Source organism: Elgaria multicarinata, chromosome 1 (assembly GCF_023053635.1).
Source record: "Elgaria multicarinata webbii isolate HBS135686 ecotype San Diego chromosome 1, rElgMul1.1.pri, whole genome shotgun sequence".
Classification (NCBI taxonomy): Eukaryota; Metazoa; Chordata; class Lepidosauria; order Squamata; family Anguidae; genus Elgaria; species Elgaria multicarinata.
The window spans coordinates 46,097,945-46,122,390 of record NC_086171.1 but is presented as its reverse complement, the minus strand read 5'-3'; the positions used below and the strand labels follow the sequence as shown (position 1 = coordinate 46,122,390).

The following is a 24,446-nucleotide window of genomic DNA, read 5'->3' as shown; positions in this document are numbered from 1 at the left end:
CCTGTCTCTATTGGAGGTAATATATAGCCGTCATAACTAGTAGCCTTTGATAGCCTTATTCTCCATGAATTGGTCTAATCCCCCTTTAAAGCCATCCATGTTATCGGCCATCACTACGTCTTATGGAAGTGAACTCCATCTTTTAACTATATAAAGAAGTACTTCCTCTTCTCAGTCCTGAATCTCCCACCAATCAGCTTCATGTGAAGACCCTGGAGTCTAGTAGGTTTTTGTTTGTTTTTTGTGAGGAGAAATTCTTCCCCTCCCTTCCAGCTACTTGCACTGGGGAGGCAATGCTGAAAAACAATTTAACTAAACTAAATAAACTCTGACCAAGCATGTTTGTAATCAATGCAGCGGTTTGCAACTGATAATCCTATACCAAATAGGAAAGGGTTAAGTTGTTGTGCATATCTATTTGGGTAAAAACAACAACCCACAGCTGAAGCTTACTGTAAAATGTACTGTTGCTTATTCACCTTTCAAACAATCCTTGACATTCAGGAGGGTTTAACATTTCCTTCCTTTTACTGGGAGCACAAAATCTCAGTGGATCTTACGATGCTGCACAGGTTCCTGTAATGTGTTGGTGCCTGCAACAATGTTTATCTAATATATGTCAGTTATGAATGCGGTAGGAAATGAAAGCAAAGGCATCCAGACACAAATGATGGTGTATTATTATTATTAAAAGGTCACAACTTTTAAAAAGTCATTTTTACCACAATATTTATAGCAAATAAACAGGGACGACAGATCCAATTGAAACAAACAACATCCAACCCTTTTCTTTTGCACCTCCAGCCTAGCCTGCATTGCTTTAGCAGCCTCTTGATTTCATGGGCCGGGTCCACTCTGGCCACTACCAAGTGAAGCATTATTATTATTATTATTATTATTTATTTATTTATTTATTTATTTATTTATATAGCACCATCAATGTACATGGTAATCAGAAGCTGGTCAACAGGACGGTTCTTTCCATAGGCAGTGTTGACCATGCATCAAGGGAGAGCTGCATCCTTGCTTTTTTCTTATCCTGCTCTTGGTGGCCATGTTTCCTGCTTTATAGCAGGCAGTCTTCTATTTGAAGGTATCCTCTATTTGAACAGCTGTCTAGTCTAAGTTTGGTTTAAATGTAAAGAAATAGAAGAGAGAGCAGCACTGAACTTGCAGACCAAGCACCCAGACAGCAGCCCGGCTCTACCTTAAGCATCATTCTGGTTTGGCTTTTCATTTTTGTCCTGATTGTGTCCTAGATCTAAAACTACCAACTTCTTCTCCAGCTCTGATCTGTTCAACCAACAATGGGCAGACTTGTGGCTTGCTAGATCTACTTTGGTGTTGTTTTTTATTAGAACTCCGAGATCCTCCAACAGTTAGAATTCAAGAATTCGGAGCCCAAGAATACGTTTCGAGTACCAGAAGGGAATGCAGCTCACAGTGCTTCCAAACCCGAATCCACTCTTGCTTTCCCAATAGATCCAAATCTACCTTCTGTTCACCCCTGCTGTAAACCTTCTGGCATTGACTCCGTAGGCTATTTGTGACCTAGGCATGAATTTTATTACCGGGCACCCACGATTCCACACACCTGCTCACCACGGGTGGGTGCCTCTTGCCCTCTGCTGAGAAGAACTTGGGGCCACTTCCGAAAGGCTCTTAACCTGCACTAGAGTGTGGACGAGAAATGAAAGAGCAGGAGTGTCTCCTGCTGTTTCGTTCCTTGTCCAAGCCTCGACGCAAGGGAGGCAAGACTCTTCCTCTCCTCTTGCGCCTTCCTATATTTGCAGACAGCTGCTCATTAAGTCATTCAATCTTATATCATTCAACCAGTTCCCATAATTTGTAGAAAACCTAAGAGCCTCAGGAGCTGCCAGCTTCTCTGTGTTATATGTATTTGATCCAGCTGAATTGCTTCTCTGATATTCCGAAGTCATTTGAAATATATTTAATTGCTCAACGCAACGCTTTTTATCTGAAAATCTGTAGCTGTGGCCCAGTGGTAGAGTCCCTGCTTTGCATGTAGGAGTTCTCAAGTTCGATCCCTGGCATCTCCAGGTAGGGTTGGGAAAGAATCCTGTCTACTACCCTGGAGAGCCACTGCCAGTCAGTGTCAACAATACTGGAGTAGATGGACCAAAGGTCTGACTCATATAAGGCAGCTTTCAGTGTTCCAGTTTAATCCAGCCTTTAATCATCTTCTTTGTGGATGTAGAAACTCACAGGTGGTGGGTGACTTGCAGAACTTAGCACAGATGTATATCTATATATTTTTTAAATGATCATGCTCATACTTCCTTTGGAAAGTACCGAAAAGCTTGTGTTGGGTTTCCAGTCAGTCCTCCTGTCCAGGCAGTAGACCAGCCAAGCGAAGCCAAACTTCGTTTTCTCAGTGTAACAGCTGCATATATCCTTAGGCTTTTTTTCCCCCTGCGGCTTTCTTTGCCGTTACACTTTTGTTCTTCCACATTATCTCAATGATCTACCCAGAACGAAGTCATTCGTTTCTTGTGATTCTTCTCAGCGCTCCAGATTTCACTTCTGCGGGGAGATGTGTGTGAATTCATCGGTTAAATTGTATCTATGCGGCTTGCATATGGATGGCTTAAACAGGGGTGGGGAGCCTTTGCCCCTCCCTCCAAATGTTGTCAGGTTTCAACTTCCATCAGACCCAGCCAGCATGGACAATGATAAGGGATGATGGGCTATGTTGTCCAAAAACATCTAGATGGCCACAAGTCTCCCACCCCTGGTTAGAATATCGTGGAATAAGAAGACGGGTTGCAAATGTTATACTCGCTGGACAGTATCAGCAATTATTTTTTGATTTTGACTTATGGACTTATACACCAGGGCCATGTCTTGCTGCCACTTCTGCCGCTAGTTCCCTCCAAACCCTACAGCATCGCAACTGCAGGGTGGGAACGGTAAATCTTGATTGCAAGAGGGAGGGAGGGAGGGAGGGAGGAAGGGCTTTCCAGCTGAAAAAAATTGCAGCACCAGTGGCCATTCATCTCATCAAAACCATCCCCTGCCCTCTGCTTTTCTGTCCTTGGCTACCACAACCTACCTTGGGCCTCAATCCGCCCCCAGGAATGCCCCCAGCTTGAACCTAAAGCGAGACTAACACTGACAGATGGCAGAAAGAAGGTGGTGACCTCGCAGCAAAGGAAAAAGGCTGCTGTAAGTCGGCAACTTTTAAAGTGCGCAGTTTTTTGGGGGGGGGGAAGCTCGTGGTGGCTGCAAGTTGGTGGCTACGTCATATAAATGATGCAACGCCACTGCGTAGCCACCACTGGGTGTACAGTGCTTGTAGACAGCAGCCAGCTTTTAGAAAAGCTTCTCACAAGGTGGCTTACAATAACAACAACAAAAACCCAGTAAAAATATAAATAACAATGAAATGCAAACAAAAACAGCATAGCTGAAAGGAAATGTAAAGGCTAGTAAGCTTAAACAGATTTGAAAAAACAGCCATAAAGATCTTCCTGAATAAAAGACCTTCCAGAATAAAAATGTGTTCAAAACATACTTAAAAGCACAAAGAGAAGGGGGTTTGTTAGATTTCCCCAGAGAGCAAATTCCATCATTGAGGTGCCACAACAGAAAGGGCCCTGTCTATGGTACTCACCAAAATAGACTCCTTTAAAGACAGACTAGTGAGCAGAGGCTGTGATGATGATTTTAACATTCTTTTGGGCAAAGCTAGTCCCGGATGATTTAGAACATTATAGAACAAAACCGGCACCTTAAATTAAGCCAGGAAACAAATCGGTAACCAGCATAACTGGTGTGTATTGGTGTGTTATATGATGCAATTGGCATAGTCCTACCAGCGTCCTGGGCGGCTGCATTTTATTTATTGATTGAATAAGATTTATAGAGCACCTTTCCACAAATGCACAACAATACAAATGGCAATAACACAGAAAAACGGAAGAAGCAATGAAACCATATTAAAATATTAAAACAACAATTCACCATTTCAAAGTCCAAATTCAAGAGATGGGTTTCTGAAAATCTGAGAGTGTACCGGGAACCAATCTTTGTTCTGATCCAAGTGAGAATTCCAAGCTATCTTTAAGGGCAACCCATCGGGGCAACAATGCAGTAATCTAGTCTGGATGTACCCAGAACCTGAACAATGGAAGCCAGGAGGTCTTCCTTTTCCAGATACAGCCATAGCTAGCAAATGCTCATTAATCGCTAAGATCTTACTCAATCCTCTGAACTGAGTGACCAAAAGCAAATGAACATCCTGCTTGCCAAACGCATCCACCTCCAACTGGAGACGGATGGAGATTCAATTTGGAATGGCCGAGGCTAAATGTTTCTAAACAAGCTTGCTTTTGATCTTGTTCACAAAGGATCTCTGTTTGCACTCCCTCTCTTCTCTGAGTTGGTAAAATTAAGTCAGTTAATTATGTTACTGCCTGCCAGGGACAGTGGGACTTCAAGTGCCGCCTTTTTTCTTCCATCGCCTGTACGCACACACAAAAAAGGATCTGTTCTGTAGCAGACGCGGGGTGAGCTGGAGTTTGGAGGAGATTGCAAATATTAGTACAAAAGGGACACATAACTCTCTGAAAAGTGCAGATTTCTTTTGATTGTGGGGGTATCTCTGTGCCCTATTTACCTTGTCGTGGCTGCACAGGGGTGCTACGTTGTTTATATGATTCAGCCACCAACTCGCAGCCATGACTGACTTTTACCCCAAAACTGAGCTTTTTGAAAGTGGTGATTTACCACAAGTTTTCCCTTTGCTCCAAGGTCCCCATGTTGTTTCTTCGGACCTGTTCAGACAAAACTCTAAACAATGGTGGTTAAGTGTTTTGAGCGAAACATTGACCCTGTTTAGATGACACACTAAGCCATGGTGGTTAAGCATTTTGAGCTAAATGTTATGGCGTAATGTGTTGTGGGAACCATTCTTAACCATGGTGACTAGATAAGCACTGTTTAAACATGCTAACTAACCTCTTGCTGCAAAAAGGTTAGTGGCCTAACCATGGTTTAGCATGTTGTCTGAACAGGCCCACTGTGTGGTCTTGGTTCAGGTTATGTGAGTGGGTGGACTGGGTAAGCACGGGAATGCAGGGCAGGTGGCAGGCTTGACAAGCTGAATGGCTTGTGCTGTGGCTGCATTTCTTAGGCTCCCTGTGATCAAGGCCTTAGCTAGACCTAAGGTTTATCCCAGGATCGTCCCGGGGTCATCCCTGCCTGCTCTCGGGATATCCTGTGTGTCATTTACATGAACAGGGATGACCCCGGGACGATCACAGGATAAACCTTAGGTCTAGCTAAGGCCTAAGTGTCTGAAAAGGTGTATTGCTTGCTTGAAAATATTGGCACGGAGACCTCTGTGTTTGTGATTCATGTACTTAAGTAGGTACTGTATTTGTCCCAGTGGGGTGTGATAAGAGGCAGAACTTCAAAAGGTACAGTATTTCCTCATTTGGATAGGGGATAGGGGGTGGGCTTTTCTGGCCGGATAGCCCACACTCCCTCCTGCCATCTAACTTTGTCACTTCCACCTTGCTGCAGTGATGCTGCCGAGTTTTGAGGGAATGAAACAGCGATGCTGTGTGATATGGATGCCCCCCTGTGCGAGACCAATTGAGAATGAAAAAAACCCAAACATCTGTGATTGCAAGACCCTTCATTTGGGTTTTTAAAGAATCTTCAAAATGATGAAATGTTCACTTTTGTGGGGAAATTGGGTGGGGAAACGTCCCACTTTCACTCTTCTGGGTTGTGCAATAATGCATGAGGAAATAGACAACAGAATGGTGTTTTAACCTTCTGTTGAGTGTTTGCACAGTTGGCTTCCAGCAGTTTTATTGTCACTTCATAGCCAACTTGCCTGCTTGGACTGGCTGGAATCATAACCAGATGGGTCTTGCCATCTTCATACACTGGCAGAGAAAGTTGTGTACAGCTATTCAATACAGTTAGTCTTTTCTTTCCAAATGAAATTTACGTACTGAAGATGAATGGAAACGCACGTTTCTCCAAGTTTCTATGAACAATGTCAAGACGTTAGGCAACACCTCAGTGCCTTTGACAAAGAATGTAAAGTTAAACCTTTGTGTGTGTGTGTGTTTGTGTGTGTGTGTGTGTGTGTGTTATTCAGAATTCACATTAATAGCATTTAATCCAGTAACTGGATGCTATGTTACCAAAAAGAACTCTTCTGTTTCAGCTGGGGGTAGGGGGTTGGAAGCAAATAGAGGAGTTACTGTAATACTGTTGGATGGATTTACATGGTAGGATACTAGCCAAGCAGGATGTTCATGTTTAATCTTCATGGCCATCTGGGTTCAATCTCTTCTGGCCATTGTGCACATCTAACCAAAAGAAGTGTACTAAGCAACTGCCGCATCGCTACTAAAGATTTCTCATTCCACTCTTGAGTACTGTGAAGGAACCACGCAGAACAGTTACTTTTTAATCTGGAGTACATTGGTTTCTCCCCCCGCCCCAAAGTACATAAACATCATATTTTTCTTTCATTATATGCACAGGTTATTAGAAGGGAGGATTATGTTACAAGGGATTAACATTTCACAAAGGACATTGTCATAGGGACAACCCAACCATTTTGCTAAGGGGGACAACCAAAACCGATGCTGTATCTATACAAGAGAGTGTGTTTTTAGTTCCAGAGGGTAGTATCCAATGTTAGTCCTATGTAGAGTAGACCCATTGAAATGAATGAAAGTTAAGTTTCATGACTAATATAAATCCCATTCATTTCAATGAGTCTACTCCACATTGGTCTGCTAACGTTGGATACTACCCAATATCAGGAACTTCAAGTTGTTGTTCCTGTAACAGCAGCTCTTCTGTAGTGTGGGAGGCACATGCCCAGGTCATTCCTGCTTTGCTCATTAGCCTCAAAGATCATTAGCTTTGTAGGACAGTCATTTACAGAGGGCCATCCTCTATTTGACGGTGCCTCTTATTTGAAGGGCTGTATTTATTTATTGCATTGCATGGTCCAAGTCTGGCTAAAAGAACCATAAGAACTATTGCCCATCAACAGTTACCACCCGGACAACAGACTGAATAGGTAGGGACACCACAGGTCACCTCGTCACAGTCTTCCACACTATGCTGAGATGTACTGCATTTTTATTTAAAGTATAATAATTATTTCTAAATGTTCATCCATGCACATAACATTAGCATAAACAAGTGTTACGCAAATCGCTGTCCTCTTTTGTCCTCTGCTGTGTTTACGCATTTCCGTTTCTTTGGCAATTCCTAAGTGGCCACCCATGAGCTTTTTGAGCATCCAAAGCCTAGTTTGGGTTCTCAAATAAAAAAGCCAAAGCCAAAAGAGAAATTACTTGGTTGAAGCAGGGATTGACCCGGATATCACCCCTTGATTTTCTTTTGTTTATAGATGCATTTTAGATTAAAGCTATAGCAAGGGACAATCAAGAATGCCCATTTTTTTCTTAGTTACAGAAGTGGCTTACAGGCCTAATCTACTCCAAGCAGGATATTGCACTATGAAAGCAGTATGAAAGTGGTATATAAAAGGCCGGAGCCAAACTACTGCTTTATAGAGGTATTGAAGTGCACTGACAACTGTTGGGGCCCATGGACACATACCATGTACCACTTTCATATCACTATATCCTGCTTGGTGTGGCTCCTGCCTTTTATATACTGCTTTCATACCGCTTTCATAGTGCAATATCCTGTTTGGTGTAGATTAGCATCAGTTCTTTGTATTCTTTTGTAAACCGCCCAGAGAGCTTTGACTATTGGGCGGTATAGAAATGCTATAAATAAATAAATTTTCAATATCTTTTAAAAATTCCCTTTGAGTCACTTGGGTGCTTTGTTCTGTTTCCTTTCAAGTATGTTCACATGAATACACTGAGGCTTCTGGTGTGTTGACATCTCCAAACTATCCCAACAACTATCCCAACAGAATGACATGCATATACAGGATCCATGTAGAGAACAACAAACAGATTGCTTTACACTTTACCAACTTCTCTTTGGAGTCTGGAGCCACATGTCCCAGTGATTATGTAGAACTCAGGCAAGTTTATTTATTTATTTTTGCTGTCTTTATCATAATATCTGAAAGATTAAAGAATCCACCTTGTATCTCTGTAGGGCAGGAAAGCACATGTAAATGTATATGACATTGTTTTATATTGGCTGCCATGTTTAGCCATGGTTTAAGTTTACGTTGTTGTTGTTGTTGTTGTTGTTGTTGTTGTTGTTGTTTGCTTTACCTATGAATTGTCTTGCAGACAAACAAACAAACAAACTACTGCTTGTTTCCTTTATCTCTCCCACCCATTTTTCCAGCTTTCAATTATCAGGGCAGACAGGTTCAGACAGCACAGCAAACTATGGTTTAAATAAGCCAGATTTCCTAAGCCAGCAACAAACCAAAACATGTAGTCCAAAACATCTGGAGGACATCTGCTTAGGGAAGGCTGATGTGTGTGTGTGTGTGTGTGTGTGCGCGCACACACACACATATATGTATGTATATATGTATTTGAATGATAGATCTATCTTCCATCAATTTGTTTATTTTTCCATTTTATGCTGTCTAATGTCATCTCCGTATCTGTTGGCAGTAAATTTTATTAGTGGATTATACATAGTGCAAAGAAGTTTGTTTTGTCTGTCTTCAATCACTTCATAGGACCATACCAAGGGTTGGATCCAGGATTTGCCTTCTGTGAGAAGAAGGCACGTTCCATGAGAGGAAAGGCTCTGTTTGCAAAAAGTCCCTCCGCCCAATTTTTGGGAATCCCCTCTTCCCTACATCCCCTCTCACCCCATTCAGCAGGGTCTCCTTACTCTCCTGTAGCACTTTAAGGGGAAGGGAGAGGCTGCCATGGCAAGGAAGGGGTGATGAAGTCCATTTCCTCCAGCACAGTTGATCCAGCATAAATCTGGCTCAGGGGGCGGAGCTTGGCAGCCATGGCGGTGGCAGGTTTCTTCTGAGGCTCTGAGCGGCGTTGCCGGAAAAAGCAATTATCTATTTTCTAATGGGCATAAATCTTTGAGCAAACGACAGGAAATGATTATAAAAGCTATCGGAGCTGGAAAGTGTTGAGAAGAGCCGATGGGATGAGGTGAGCTTGACGGAATGTCTTTATAAACTGCAGAGGCGAAACCGAAAGTAACATGATTGATGTCGCAGTTTGAAAAGAAAGAACTTATGCTTGTTAGACGTTGATCTGATTTACAGCGATCCTCACTTCTCATCCTTTATCTTAAGTTGGAAAGATTGAAATACTGGCTTTGAAGTTGTTTGCTGTAATCTTTGTAAAGTGGAAAGTGGAAGCTGTTTGCGGTGTGCCGAGAAGGGGGGGGGGTGAAGGGGAAGAAACAGCATTCTGTGAGGGAGATGTGGGATTTTGAGAAACTGTGAATGATTGGATCTGATCCCCTCTAGTGAATGCTGTTGTGAACTGAATATATTTCCTCCCCCTCGGGAAGAAGGTGGTGTGTTTGGCACATAGAAGAGAAGCCAGTAAAAGTTGCTAAGGAAGTGGGGGCTCTAAGATTTATGCCCTACTCAGAAGGGTCCTATGTCCAACATTAAAAAAAAGATTAAGAAGTGGGAAAAGTTGAATATACAAAAAAAGAAACCTTCAAATCATAATTTAACCCACCTCTCCCACCTGGAAGACACAGCCCCTGGAACAGACCAGGAAGACGAAGTTATAGACCCAGTTTCTTTGGATACAGTACCAAATAAAGAAAAGAATATGGCTGAAGGGGGAAAAGCAATGGACAGCAACTTTCCCTCCCTAGCAGAAATTAAGGCAGTTATTGTAGAGAATAATATCATCATTTTTAAAAAAATGGATCTGCAAATGAATGAATTTAGACAACAAATGCGTGTTCTTTCGGATAAGACCGCAGAAAACTCGGATAAGATCAAAGAGATAGAGGCAAAAGCGGAATTGGACCAGAAGAAGCAAGAGGCCTTTGAAAAATCAACAAATATTCAATTTAAGGAATGGGAATTACGTCTGATCGCCTTGGAAGACCAATCTCGTAGATCTTCTATTCGAATAAAGCAGCTGAAGCAGATACAAGGAGAAGATCTTAGAGAAATCATTCTGAACTGGTTCAAAGAGCTGATGCCTGACATACCAATGGATGGATCAGATCTGGACCGAGTCCACCGCGTGGGGGGGGGGCAAAACTACAAAGGGACTAGAGATATTTTGGTGAAATTTGGTAACTATTATAAAAAAGAGCAAATCATGAAAGAATTGAGATCTTTGACCCAGTTACAATATAAAGGCAAAGCAGTGCAAATTTATAATGATCTTTCTCAACATACATTAAATTGGAGACGGAGTATTAAACCAATAACTGGAATGTTAATGCAGAACAAAATTCCATACGCATGGGGTTACCCGGTTTTCTTAAGATTTACATATGGGAGGAGGGAACACAGAGTAACCTCATTGGATCAAGGTAAAGAATTGCTGAAGAGGCTGGGTCTGGATGGGGAAGCAAATGGGGCTGGAGTGGGTGGGGGAGGGAATGAGGCTGGGACATCTGGAGAGTAAGAGAATTGTTAATTATGTTTGGAGATAATTGCAAATAGAAATGCTAATATAGAAACCTGCCGGCCAGGCGCAGCACTGCCTCCCCCCCCCTTTAAAGTAGATGGCTGGAGTACTAGACTCACGGGGATATGGGGGGGGGATTAGAGTGGGGGGGTGGGGAGGGGGGGAAGGTAGGAGAGGAGGGATTGGGGTAGGAGGGTGGGGGTTTTATGTATGGAGTTTGTTTTTTTATGTAAGCAAGTTTGAACTGCTGAGCACAAGGGATCGGAAGAGATTTCAAAAGGGTGATTATGGATAAAAAGATAAAGGTATCAACACTCAATGTTAAAGGTTTGGGGGCAGTCGTGAAAAGGAAGAGAATAGAACAAATGCTTAATAAAGAGGGATCAGATATTATAATGGTCCAAGAGACACACCAAGGCTCCGAGAATTCGAATATGATAAAATTAAAGTGGTTAGCCTATTATGAAAAGTCATTAGGGACATCGAAAAAAAATGGAGTGGCCACTTTGATTTCAAAAAAAAGTGGGTTTATATTAGAAGAAGTAAAAAAGGATGATAAGGGCAGATATCTTATGTTAAAAGGTAAAATTGAGGGAAAGGTCTATACTTTGATTAATGTTTATGCCCCAAATGAGAGGCATAGAGAGTTTTTTATAAAGTTGTTTAAAGAAATAGAAGAATTTAAGGAGGGGTATGTTATATTAGCTGGGGATTTTAATATGGTTATGGATAATAAACGGGACAGGTCAAATCCCACTAATGCTGAAAAGAGGAACAATATGACTATATTGAATAAATTAGTAAAAGAAAATGATTATTTAGATTCGTGGCGTTTACTTAACGGGAATAGGCCTGGATTTTCATACTTTTCCCCAGTTCATCATACATACTCCAGGATAGATTATATATTGGTTTCAAAAGATTTTGCAACGAGGATTTGTAAAATGGAAATGGGGGTAATAAAAGTAACTGATCATGCCTTGTTAAGTCTAGAATTTACAGTTAAGAAAGATTATAAAGAGGCATATAGATGGAAGCTGAATACAAAGATATTGAAATATAATAAAATAGTAGATAAAATTCGGAAGGAACTGTCGGAGTCATGGGAAATTAATGAAAAAGGAGGAACAGCTGGGTCAGTCATTTGGGACACCATGAAGGCTGTAGCAAGAGGAATCTGTATTAGAGAAACATGTAGTTTAAAAAGACAACAACGTGCAGAACAGGAAAAGTTAGAGATAGAAATTAAAAACTTGGAGGAAAGATATTGGCGAGTTAAAGATAAATATAAATTAGTGGAAATACAAGCTAAGAAGAAACAATTAGAAAATTTAAATATAGAAGAGATTCAAAAGAATTTAATGTATATGAAAAGGGAATATTTTGAAAACAGTGATAAGAACTCGAGGTTGCTTGCCAAGCTCACACAAAAAGAAAAAGGGAGGAATGGGATAGAAACGTTGAAAGATAGCCGAGGGAATTATTGTCATGCAATGAAAGCTAAAATAAAAATTTTTCAGGAATTCTATCAAGAATTGTATAAGGGTAAAGAAATTCAACAAGAAAAGGTGGAGGAGTATATTGGAAGGTTTATAAAGAAGGGAATAAAATTAGAATATAAGGAGTTAATGGAGTCAGTAATAACTCAAAGAGAAGTTGAAGAGGTTATTGATAAGTTAAAAGTTGGTAAATCACCGGGAGCAGATGGTTTGGGTCCAGAATATTATAAGGTCTTCAAAGACTGTTTAGTTCCAAAATTAATGGAACTTTATAATAGGATATTATCAGGAGAGAAGATACCTGAATCATGGGAACATTCAGTGATAATTCTGATCCCAAAACCAGATAAAGATTTGACTAATCCCGATTCTTATAGACCTATTTCTTTAATAAATCAGGATGCTAAAATTTTTACATCTATTATGGCCAAACGGCTAAATAAATTTTTGGCAGAATATATAGGAGCAGATCAATGTGGGTTTGTGGTAGGAAGGCATATGCATAATTTAGTGGGTAGAGTTTTAAATGTAATAAATGTAATAAAAAAAGCAAATATTAAGGCAGGTATTATGGCATTAGATATTTTTAAAGCTTTTGATTGTGTGAGCTGGCAGGCACTAAAGAGTATTATAGATAAATTGGGATTTGGAAACAAATTTAAAAATGTAATAGAACAGCTATATTCCCAAAATACGGCGGTAGTGGTGGTAAATGACGGACTTACTGAAAAGATACGACTAGCCAGAGGAACAAGACAAGGATGTCCGCTCTCGCCGGTCCTGTTTGTAATGGTTATGGAAGTTTTGGCGAAGGCACTAAGGGAGGATGAAGAGTTAGAAGGAATTGGAGAGGTAAGGGAAATAAAGTTAAACATGTTTGCGGATGACACTTTATTGACCATTAAGAATCCATTAAGAAAATTAGAAAGAATTAAATATCAGTTGAGGGAATTTGAGGAAATTACAGGGTTAAAAATAAATTGGTCTAAATCAGAGATGATGTTGTTTAACTATACCAAGAAGGAAGAAAAGGATTGGGAATTTAAGGGAATGGAATTGAAAGTTAAGAATGAGATTAAATATTTGGGAATTAAAATTACAAAAAATTTAGAGAATCTTGAAAAGGAAAATTTAACGAGGTTAAAGAAAGAGGTATTAGAGAAATTGGAGAAATATAAAAGATTAAATTTATCTTGGTTCGGAAGAATAGCCTTAATAAAAATGAAGATATTAGCTAAAATTAATTTTGTATTTAGAATGTTACCTATAAAAATATCAGAAACCGAGATAAAAAGTTGGCAAAATATTATTAATAAATATTGTAATGGAGAAAAGAGAGCAAGAGTGAATAAAAATAATTGGTACCTAAGCCAAAAAAAGGGGGGAATGGGTCTCCCAAACATAAAATTATACTACGTAGCAAATAGATTAAGACATGTTGTAGAAGCAATTATGGGAGTAGGAGATTTATATTGGATGGAAGAAAAAACCATAAATAAGGTAGAGATGAATTTGGAGAATGTTTTTTTTAAAGTCGGAGGAAGAAAGTGGGTTGGAAGTATAGATAATCCACTCCTGAGGACTCAATGGGAAATTTGGAGTAAATTTAAAGGGAAGCTGCTTCTGAACAACTCTCCCTTAGCACCGATAATAATGTTAAAGAATTTCCCAGAGGATCTAAAGGGTAGATTATGTAAAATATTAAAAGAGAAAAATAAAATAAGATTAAAGGATTGGGTAAGAGATATTAAAACAAGAGAGGATATGGAAAATTTGTTAAAGGAGAAGAAGCTATCTTGGCTAGAATATGGTCAATTAGAGCAATGGAATAAAAAGTGGATTAAAGATAATAGAATGTGCAGAAAGATGACGAGGTTTGAAGAATTAGTAGTAAGTAAGGAGGAAGGGAAAGGAGGGAGTATAGTTTCAAAAGGATTAATGAGTGAAATATATAAAATATTGTTAGAGAAGGAGTTTAGAGAGAATACAGAGAAAATGGTTTGGGAATCAGATTTGAAGATACAAATAGGGCGACAGAGCTGGGAGGGACTATGGAAACAAAGAGTGTTGAGAAGTTTATCAGTAAGAATAAAGGAGAATTATTTTAAAATCCTATGGAGGTGGTACCTAACCCCGGTTAGATTGAATAAGATAAGTGATCAACATTCAGCAAATTGTTGGAGAGGTTGTGGGGAAAAAGGAACGTATTTACATATGTGGTGGCAATGCAAATATGTACAAAGATTATGGAAGATGGTGTTCTCAGAAATTGAAGAAATAGTGGGAATGAAAATAGAACAAACACCAAAAATAGCATTGCTGTCACTATTTGAAGATATAAAGTGTGGAAAAGGAACTATAGAGCTGATATCGAATTTGTTGGTTGCAGCACGACTGATGGTAGCTAGGAACTGGAAGGTCCAAGGGGAATATTCTATTGAGGAATGGTACAAAGAAGTATGGGACATAGCCATTAATGATAAACTGACATGTAATATTAAGTGGAGAAAAGGCGTAACTAAAATAAATGAGTTCGAAGGAATTTGGAAACAGTTCCTAGTGTTTGTGTTTACTAAGGGAAGTGGGAAACCACCAGCAGAAGAAACGATTAGATTTTGGACTCAAGAATGATCCCGAGGTGGGGGGTGCACTTTTATGTTAAGAACGAAGATGTTGTAGTATGATAAGGTATATGTAATAGTTTTTGATATTTGTACTCAACAATTATTCAATATGTATGCAGCAGATATTTGATGTTTTTTTTTCTTATTGTGTTTTGTTTCAGTTATATTTTGGTAATGTTTATCTATGTTTAATTTAAAAATAAAAAAAAAAATAAATCTGGCTCAAACCCTAAATTTGTAGTGTGAACCTTACTGTGATTCTGTTCATACTCTAACATGTTTACTTACAAGTCAGTTTCAGGTGCTTATTAGATGTATTTTCTCTAGAGATCAAAGGTTTTAATGCTTTAAACCATATTATGTCTGTTTTTTTCCTGATTGTAGAGATGGAGGTTATGAGACATCACCATTGCTTGGGAAATTCTGTGGCTCATTGTTGCCTCCAGTTATTATCTCCCATAGTAACCAACTATGGATAAAATTTGTAAGTGATGTGTATTTTACAAGCACTGGATTCTCTGCTTACTGGGATGGAACGTCAACAGGTAAAATCAGCAGGCAAAACACAGACGTTAGTTTCTCTGCTAGGCAGTTTGGAAGGAAGGGTTTCTTGATCTTGATATCAATGTCTCTCAGATTAATCTCTTCTGCCTGGCATATTGAGATCTGTAGGAGAGGCTGGGATCCACATCCATCTTCCTCTCAGGTGATGAGGACAAGGAGCAGGGTTCTTACAGGAGTAATGAAACAGTGGTGGTAGTCACTCCCAAGGGAAGCCCAGTGTACATACAACATGAGATACCTTTATCAGGGTTGGCAACTCTGTTTTGTCTATTGAGGGCCATGTTCCCTCAGGGGCACGCTGCCAGGGGTAATCTGGTGGTAGCCAGGGCTGGAGCCAGCAGTTGGTGGAGCTAGAGCCATATGGATGGGACCATTCCTCTCTCTCTTTCTCTCTCTTTTCTTCCCACCAGACTGCTTACACAGGGACACATCACTCTTGCCCAAAGTCTGATTATTTGGGCAATAATCAGTAGGTACCTTCGATTGAGAGGTACCTCCTCCTCACCCCTTCTCCAGGAGCAGGTAGTTCGATAATAACTGCTAGTTCTGAACTGAAGGTTATGTGATAAGAGGGTAAGAGACTGTTGGGGAAGGAGAACTGAACTGCAGTCCTAAATCTAGTGTATAGCAATTGCACCTCCAATGGGATGGATTTGTAGAGTTGGAGACTGTAACATTTCCTTAGGGGATGCAAGATGATGTTGAGGGATTCTGCCCTGCAGTGAAGGATTTTTACTTGGTATGCAATGTGGAGTAGAACAGATGTCAGTCAATGCAATTGGACTATGTCATCTTTGCACTCGTTTTCAGGTTGTGGTGGGACCCTTGCAGCACCTTCTGGAATCTTTATGTCTCCCAATTATCCCATGCCCTACCACCACAATGCTGAATGCTACTGGCTGCTGAGGTCAAGTCGTGGAAGCCCATTTGAGATCCAGTTTGATGAATTCCACCTAGAGTCTTATTCAAGTTGTATCTTCGATTATCTTGCGGTATGTAGAGTGGCTTCTCATCCATCAATAAGGCTGATAATGACTAAGGATAATGGTGATATGTGGGTTGTTCTAGGGATATGAGAGAGATGTAAAAAGAGAGATTCAACAGCAATTGAATAAAGCAGTAGTGTGGCTCCTGCCTTTTATATACCGCTTTCATACCACTTTCATAGTGCAATATCCTGCTTGGTGTAGATTAGGCCTGTGTGAAACCTCTAGCCACAGATAAGGCAGGTAACAAACTTCCTATGATCACAGTGGCTGAAGAAAATGCCACTGTAATGGCAGGAATTGCTGCTACTCCTAGCTATCTATGGACACCAACTTTATACTCCATTGTCCCATAGCTTGGCCTTGGAGGATGCAGCCAATGACCAGGGAGAAATATTTCTCAGAAATTGGGAAGAACTGTCGCTCAGTGGGAAAACACATGCTTTGCATGAGGAAGGTCCCAGGCACAGTCCCGGACTTCCTCAGGTAGGACTAGAAAAATCACTGCCTGAAAGCCTGGAAAGCTGCCGCCAGTCAGTGTCTACAGTTCTGGGCTAGATGGACCAATGGTGTGACTCAATATACAGCTGCTAAGCAATGGCTACTAGTCTTGATGGCTGTGTGCTACCTGCAGTATCAGAAGCAGTAAGTCTATATACATCAGTTGCTGGGGAACATGGGTGGGAGGGTGCTGTTGGGACCCGTGTCCTGCTTGTGGGTCCCTGGTCGACAGCTGGTTGGCCACTGTGTGAACAGAATACTGGACTAGATGGACTCTTGATCTGATCCAGCATGGCTCTTCTTATGTTCCTATGTGCCTGAATTTATTAAGGCTGGACTTTAGAGGCATTAAGGGGCATTAGGGCAACTTGCAAAATTCAGTTCCTTAACTCTCTCATTACAGCATCAGGTTTGAATTGCACAATTTATATTTGACATCTCTTCCCATAAACACATGTCCACAGGTGTATAAGGACAGATTTCCTTTCTTTTCACTGAGGTTTTCCAGATTGTATTCTACCTTTTAAATTCAATTTTCACAGAGAACTATTTTGTATAAGAGTGATAAATATGTTTCCGCCTGAGTTAGAATGAAAGGAAGTCAATGGGAATCTTGAACTTCAGGCCCTTAGCAAAATATTTTAATGAATTAGAAGGACAAAGGCAGAGAATGCCTGACAAGAACTCCATTGTCTGGCCAGATATCCATATTCAAAATGTTATATAAATGACCAGAATATTTTTCTTAATAATCTGAACATTAGATTTTTTTACCCCCTGATGAATGACCATAAAAAAACCTTATTACCATCAAAATGCAGTACATTCTGGATGCTTCCATTGTTCCTGAAAATGCATATTAGACTCCTGGATATTTGATCAGCCAGCATTATTCTGAAAATGTCTTGACTAAGGGCCATGCCGCTTTATTTTTTTTTATTTTTTTTTATTTTTTTGGAGTTTTAATGAAAGCAGCCATTTCAGGAGAGGTCAAAGGATCTGCCAAGACATTTCTTCTGTTCTTTTGTGCACCATTTGTGTATCTCTGACATGCTATTCTGTGGGCATCAGCCAATCAGATATCATATAATGACATCAATGTGCCACTTAACCAATCCAATTTGACTATGGGGCACCAAAGCTGAGGGCAAAGGTAACCCTCCTGTTGCCGTCATTCGGAATGGTGGATAGGGAGAGAGGTAAACTCTGCCTGTTGTCTAGGCAACAACAAGGCAACTGCGCAGGTATTTTCATTGTCTTCCAATGCTCCAAGTATGATTTACACCTGATATAGCTGCAGTTGCACTTAGTTAGGCATTACTAGTTGGGACAGAAAGCGGAGAAGGTCCTGCATTCATGCGCACTTCTAAATGTGCACCCCCATTGAAAGTAATTCAGTGTGGACAGACACCATCAACATTTGGATGCCCACCTGGCTGGTTGCAAATCTCCAGTATCTTTATTGCATGACTTTCAGTGTGGTGCACAAGGACAAGAATGGATAGTCCCATCCGGCCCCAGTTAAACAACTAGTGTCACTGGAGCATTGGCCGTAGCAACACAAATTCCGCTCCACCAGTGGAGGCTGGTGAGTGGGGCAGTAAATCAGTGGGGCAGTGAATAAGCTCTGCGTTTCAGTCAACCAGGTGCTCCACATCTTGGATTGCTCCTTTAGATTTCTGACTGTTTCTGACTGAAACCTGGATTTACTGCCCAACTGACATCGGAGCCACCAGCCTCAACTGCTCTCCATCCACGCTATTGGACATCATTTCTCTTGAGAACAGTTTCGCACCCTTTCACAAAGGGATATAATGATTGCCGAAAAGTGTGTGTGTGTGTGTGTGTTTCCCGCATTTCAGTTCAACACTCCTAACACTTTAATAGCTGTTATGCATCAACAGTATGGTAGGGCAGCCTCTGGTGTAGCTAATTCAAGCTGTCAAATGTCTGCTGTAGGGTGCTTCCATTTCAGCAGTTACTGTATCTTGATACTGTAAGTAATTTATTTTCTCACTTATGCAATCATTTAAGCTGCAATCCTACCCAATTAGATCTGAGTAAGCCTTACTGAAATGAATGGGACTGAGGGCTCATCTACACCAAGCAGGATATTCCACTATGAAAGTGGTATATAAGAGGCAGGAGCCACACTATTGCTTTATAGCAGTATTGAAGTGCACTAACAAGTGTTGGGGCCCACTGACACAGTCCATATACTGTTTTCATACCACTTTCATAGTGTTATATTCTGCTTGGTGTAGGGGGGAATCCACACACAGTCTTCGGGGCGCCTGGAGTGCGGTTGCAGTGCGCCCCGAAATCGATGCTGTAGACAGTACCTTAACCGTTCCAAGAAGAGGTGGAGGAGGAGGAGGAGGAGGAGGAGGAGGAGGCCCCGTATCGCCCCTCGCGGGGACGGGGTGAAGAGTTGCCGGGCCCGGCGGTTTCGCCAGGGAATTGGCTGTGTCCTTGGCGCCACCCACCTGCCCGCCGGCCTCCTGTTGCCGGCGAAAGAGCCACCCGGGGGCGGAGAGCTCGGCAGAAGAAGCCGCCGCCAGCTTCTTCCGCCGAGCTCTCTGACCCGGGTGGGCCCGGGTGGCTCTTTCGCCGGCAACAGGAGGCCGGCGGGCAGGCGGGCGGCGCCAAGGACACAGCCAATTCCCCGGCGAAACCGCCGGGCCCGGCAACTCTTCACCCCGTCCCCGCGAGGGGCGATGTGGGGCCACCGCCTCCTCCTCCTCCTCCTCCTCCTCCTCCTCCTCCTCCTCCGCCTCTTCTTGGAATGGTTAAGGTACTGTCTACAGCATCGATTTTTGGGGGCACTGCAGCCGCACTCCAGGCGCCCCGAAGACTGTGTGTGGATTTGCCCTAGGTGTGTCAATGGGCCCCAACAGTTGTCAGTGCACTTCAGTACCACTATAAAGCAGTAGTGTGGCTCCTGCCTTTTATACCACTTTCATACCACTTTCATAGTGGAATATCCTGTTTGGTGTAAATCAGCCCTTAGTTCTCAGTAGACATGTATAGGATTGCAAGGGTTTAAACCTTCTCACTGGCTGCTTATTTCCTAAAAAAAGAGAGGAAGCCTCTATGGGCACCAATGGAGGTTTCCTTTTCTTTTCTTTTCTTTTTTAGCCTCCACGCTAGAGAAGGGAATTAAGAAAGCTAGCAGCTGAGGGAGAATATTTAAATATCCTTTCCCCATGCATGGTAGTCTCAGTCTGGCTCAGGGCTCTGCACACTTATGTGTGAGTAAAAAAAGAAAATAAAAAGACAGTGAACAACACACCACAAATTTAATCTATTGTGTATTTGATTCTTACTTACTCACTACATTAATAAACCAACTTTCTGCCAATGCACTAACCTCCTTGAATTACTTGGCAGAAGAGCGGCACATAAATGCAGTAAATAAAATAAATAAATAAATTTGTGCCAGGAGTGTTCTGGAATAGAGCCCTGCCTTCATCAGACATTTCATGGTGTCTTGGATTAGATATGTCGCCACCCAATCCTAGGCATTTCTACTTGGAAACAAGTCCCACTGCATGCAATTAGTCTTACACCAAGCTATTGTACATAGGACTGCACCGTGCTTTTCATTTGCTCATTGGGAACAAGGCTTGTACTACATGTCTTTCCCAAACCAAAATTGCATATGATCAATTTAGCTGTCATCAATTATTATTATTTTTTTTTACCAAGATCGTTATATCTCCTTACAACTACAGGTCTATGATGGCAATAGTTCCAATGCTAAGATGCTGGGCAAATTTTGTGGGAATCAGATGCCGCCCACAATACACTCTACTGGAGACAGTTTGTATGTCGTACTAAGGACAGATAGTTCTTTGAGAGGTGGAGGCTTCCTTGCTCACTACAAGCAGGGTAAGTACAAGCAATTTGATGTCATTGACGGGAATACTGTGACCAGGTCCAGCAAACTCTGTGTGCATATATTTGCTATACATCCCTCCCTGGCCATGTGGAATGGTTCCTTCCACACTTTCATGAGAGGCCGTGTCTACACCTGCCATTTATTACAGAATAATATCAAAGTCATCCATACTGGGCCACATGAAGCACAGCTGATCCGGCTGTGATCTCAGCTCCACCAATCAGTTATTCTGGGATTTCACTGACTGAATTTGTCACATTCCCCCCACCCCTTTCACTACAACCCTGAAGTCTGCGACCAGTGTGCCCCCCGTTTGCGAGGTCGTTGCTGTTTGTCGTGATTTCTGGGATCAGTGAACAGCCAATGACCTGTGAGGAGCGTGTGCATGGGTATCGATGTGTTTTACCACCAAGTGATTTATTTTTTTAATGCAAACATATCTCTGTGCGGGTGCGCATATTCAATGGAATTCCTATCCCCCCATGCATGTCAGCGCTCCTGCATGTCTCTAACAAGTAATTTTAAAAAACCCTGAGCCCAGTAGCCATCTGCCTAGCCCTGCCCACTTCTACCAATACACGTGGAACTTCCGTAACAGGGCACACGTGCTCCCGCAATGGCACTCCTCTAATTGTGGTACAGATTAGTCTGCCCTGTGAGGGGCGATTGTGGAAGCGGGGAACCTTTGGGAGCATGTCTCTGCATTGTGAAAGAGCTGCAGGTGTAGCCTTCTCAGGCAACTGGTTTGGGGTTTCATTGCCAAATGTCTTTTTTTTAAAACACAAATATATATCTGTGCAGCATCACACATTCAATGGACTCCCTATCCCGCAATGTGTAGCTGTGTATTTGCATTCATGCGCATCTCGGAGGAGTCATTAAAAAAACTATTCCTGTAGCCTTGTATTCTGCCTATGCCCACCCACTTCTCCTGATCCACATGCGGAAATGCTGTTATGGGGCACACGTCCTCCCACAACAGCACTCCTGAAAATGCGGGAAACTTCGCTCACGTCTGCCCCATGGCCACTGGTACCGGATCACTGATCATTTGCAAATAACATAGGAAGAAATCTCCAACCCTTTAATTTCTCAGACACATCTTTAATCCGAACCTGTAACCTGGATCTCTCTTATAAGTGTGTGTGTGTGTATGTGTGTGTGTAGGAAATATCCATTTTATTCCATCTCCGTTTGTCTCCATTTTCTCTGTTTGTCTCTTTTTTCTTAAAAGTCAGAAACAAAACAAAAAGAACAAAATGGTGGTAGTTCAGCTGATGTGATCCAGTTTGGTATGATGCCCTGCTTAAACTAGCAATTTAATATACGTGGAAATGATGATGAACTCATTTGTGATCTATTTAGGGCTGAGACACAGCAGGTGTTAGTTTTAAGTCAGTGTGTGCTTATTTCTTTTACTTCATCTGTTTGTTTCTTTTTCTTGAAAGGAAGGTTGCGCAAGAGGAAATTTCATAAGCAGCCAGGGCCAGGGCCAGACTATTTTGCACCCTAGGCAAGGCGAGCTATTTGCACACACACACACCAAAATTGCCAACTTCAATTCAGCTGTTCAAGAAGAGTTTCTGAACTATTATATTTTCCTTTAATTATGTTTTTCTTAAAACAGCTAATTTGTATAAAACTGTGACCCTTAAAGGGCAGTACTGCGTCCCTCTGAGGTCTGCGCCCTAGGCGGCTGCCTAGTTGGCCTAATAGTAGCTCCGGCCCTGTAAGCAGCATCCCCGCCCCACCCCCAGCAGACATGAACATCACATTATTCACATGTTAGGGTAAAACTAGACGTTGTATCCACAAACACATTTTCCCAAAACATCATTTAATAAGATACCGGGAAAGGGAGAAGGAAGGATTTGTTGGGGATTATCAGTGGTCAAATCCTTCCCTGCAATTGTTTCTAATTCTACCCTAAACATGGATGCTAATTGAAATTGTAAGTACTGATTGATGCTTTGACTATCTAGAATGGAAAACTATAGGAAGTATAATATTTTTTTAAAATGTCTTTCTCAAGTTTGCCAAGGAGTAAGAATTGCCAACCGTAGCCAAGGCATCCTGGAGAGTTTAAACTACCCTAACAACTACCCGCCGGATGCAAAGTGCAATTGGACCATCCAAACTACAACTGGTAACACCCTCAACTACAGTTTTACAGCATTTAGCACTAAAGGAGGAGAAAACTGTGAACGTGACAATGTAAAGGTATGAGAAAAAGATTTCCTGGGAGGGTTTGGTTTTTTTGTTTTTTGTTTGCAGTATGATATGTAAGCAGGATGAGTAAGAAAAGGAAACAAGACCACTAAATTTACTGCTGCTTCACACTGGTGTAGTAATGTGGTAGTTTATTCATAATGTGTGAAGGAAAACTGTACATCTTAAAAAGGTGGCCAGTCACAGCTCCCTGCCAAGTCTCCCTCTTTTTTGGGAAATATGTCTATTGCAGAAAAGACCAGGGTTGCCTCGTAAAATGTGAAGCTGAGTTTGAATGCATGGAAAGGATTGCTGTGGAGTTAATGGCCATTCTGCCACGCCCGGCATAGCCTGGGCGTGGGGAGACATTTGTGGGCGTGGGAGATAGGAGACGTGCCCAGCCGGCATTGGCTGAGTGCTGGTATTGTGCCACATGTGGGAGGGGTTAAGGAGCCTAGAAACTGTGGGCTTTCCCTCCAGGAAAGGATTGCTACGGAGTTAATGAACCATTACAGCTCTCTGAATATATTGCAAGCAAACACATTGTTTTTGTACCATAAATCTTGGAGCTGTTAAATCAAAGCGATATGAGTTTGCAAAGGAAGTAATATCTATATGAGTACAGTGCTCCATCATCATCATCATAATAATAATAATAATACTGCTGGAACTAAAGATAAAATTTTTCCAGAAGCTAATTTTATCACTGTTCTCTTGCAAATAGGCCTTGAAAAGAAAATTCTCAGATCCACTTTAGAAAAAGGTAGAGTCATGCATATTGTTTGGCTGATGAAGGTGGGAAATGTCAGATCTGACCACTATTGCACCTGCTTTGGTTTCACACAGATTGGACTGTTGCAATGCATACATCATGGGGCTACCTTTGAAGACTGTTCAGAAGTGACAGCTAGTTCTGAATGGTGCTCGCAAACTGTTGATGGGGGCTCTTAAATTATTATTATTCATATTATTATTAATAATAATAAGTTTAGTTCATTTCATTTCTGTACTGCCTCATAGCCAGAGCTCTCTGAGAAGTTTACAACTATAGATTTAGTGTATGTGGCTCCATTGCTGTTTAATCTGCACTGTTTCCTGGTGTGTCTCCAAGCCCAATTCAAAGTGCTGATGGTTACATTTAACAGTCGGGTCCAGGCTATCTGAAGGACTGTCTGCTCCCACATGATGCTGTCTGCCTTTCAAGATCTTCTTCGGAGTCTCTGTTCTGTGTTCTGCCATTACCTAGGATGTGCTTGGTTCCAATGTGGGACAGGGTCTTCTCAGTTGTGGTGCCTTAGCACTGGAATACCTTTCCTCAGGAGGCCCTTCCTTTTTATCCTTCAGGAAGTTTAGATTTACCTTTGTTGTTTTCTGATCCCTGAAGTTTGTTTATGAAGTTTATAAGTTAGTTGCTTTCCCTTTCAAAGTGATTGTATTGCCATTGTTTTCCTATGTTTGAGCTGCCTTGTGGACCTCACAAGGCACCCAAAAGCAGCATGTAAATATTTTAAATGAATAAATAAATAAAATTATTTGAAGCAGGTTGAGGGTCATTCTGTGACACAGGGAAAATAGGTGTTTACATC

The 24,446-nt window shown here is 41.5% G+C and overlaps 1 protein-coding gene across 1 annotated transcript in view; it reads left to right on the top strand.

The window, feature by feature from the left end:
- The window catches only part of CUBN (cubilin), a 222,405-nt gene that overhangs the window by 68,820 nt on the left and 129,139 nt on the right, over positions 1 to 24,446 (top strand). Inside the window, exons 23-27 of the mRNA XM_063147614.1 lie at positions 7,876 to 8,062; positions 15,085 to 15,245; positions 16,075 to 16,256; positions 20,486 to 20,642; positions 22,685 to 22,872. Coding sequence (XP_063003684.1) covers positions 7,876 to 8,062; positions 15,085 to 15,245; positions 16,075 to 16,256; positions 20,486 to 20,642; positions 22,685 to 22,872 — 875 coding nt within the window. The remainder of the gene's footprint in view (positions 1 to 7,875; positions 8,063 to 15,084; positions 15,246 to 16,074; positions 16,257 to 20,485; positions 20,643 to 22,684; positions 22,873 to 24,446) is intronic.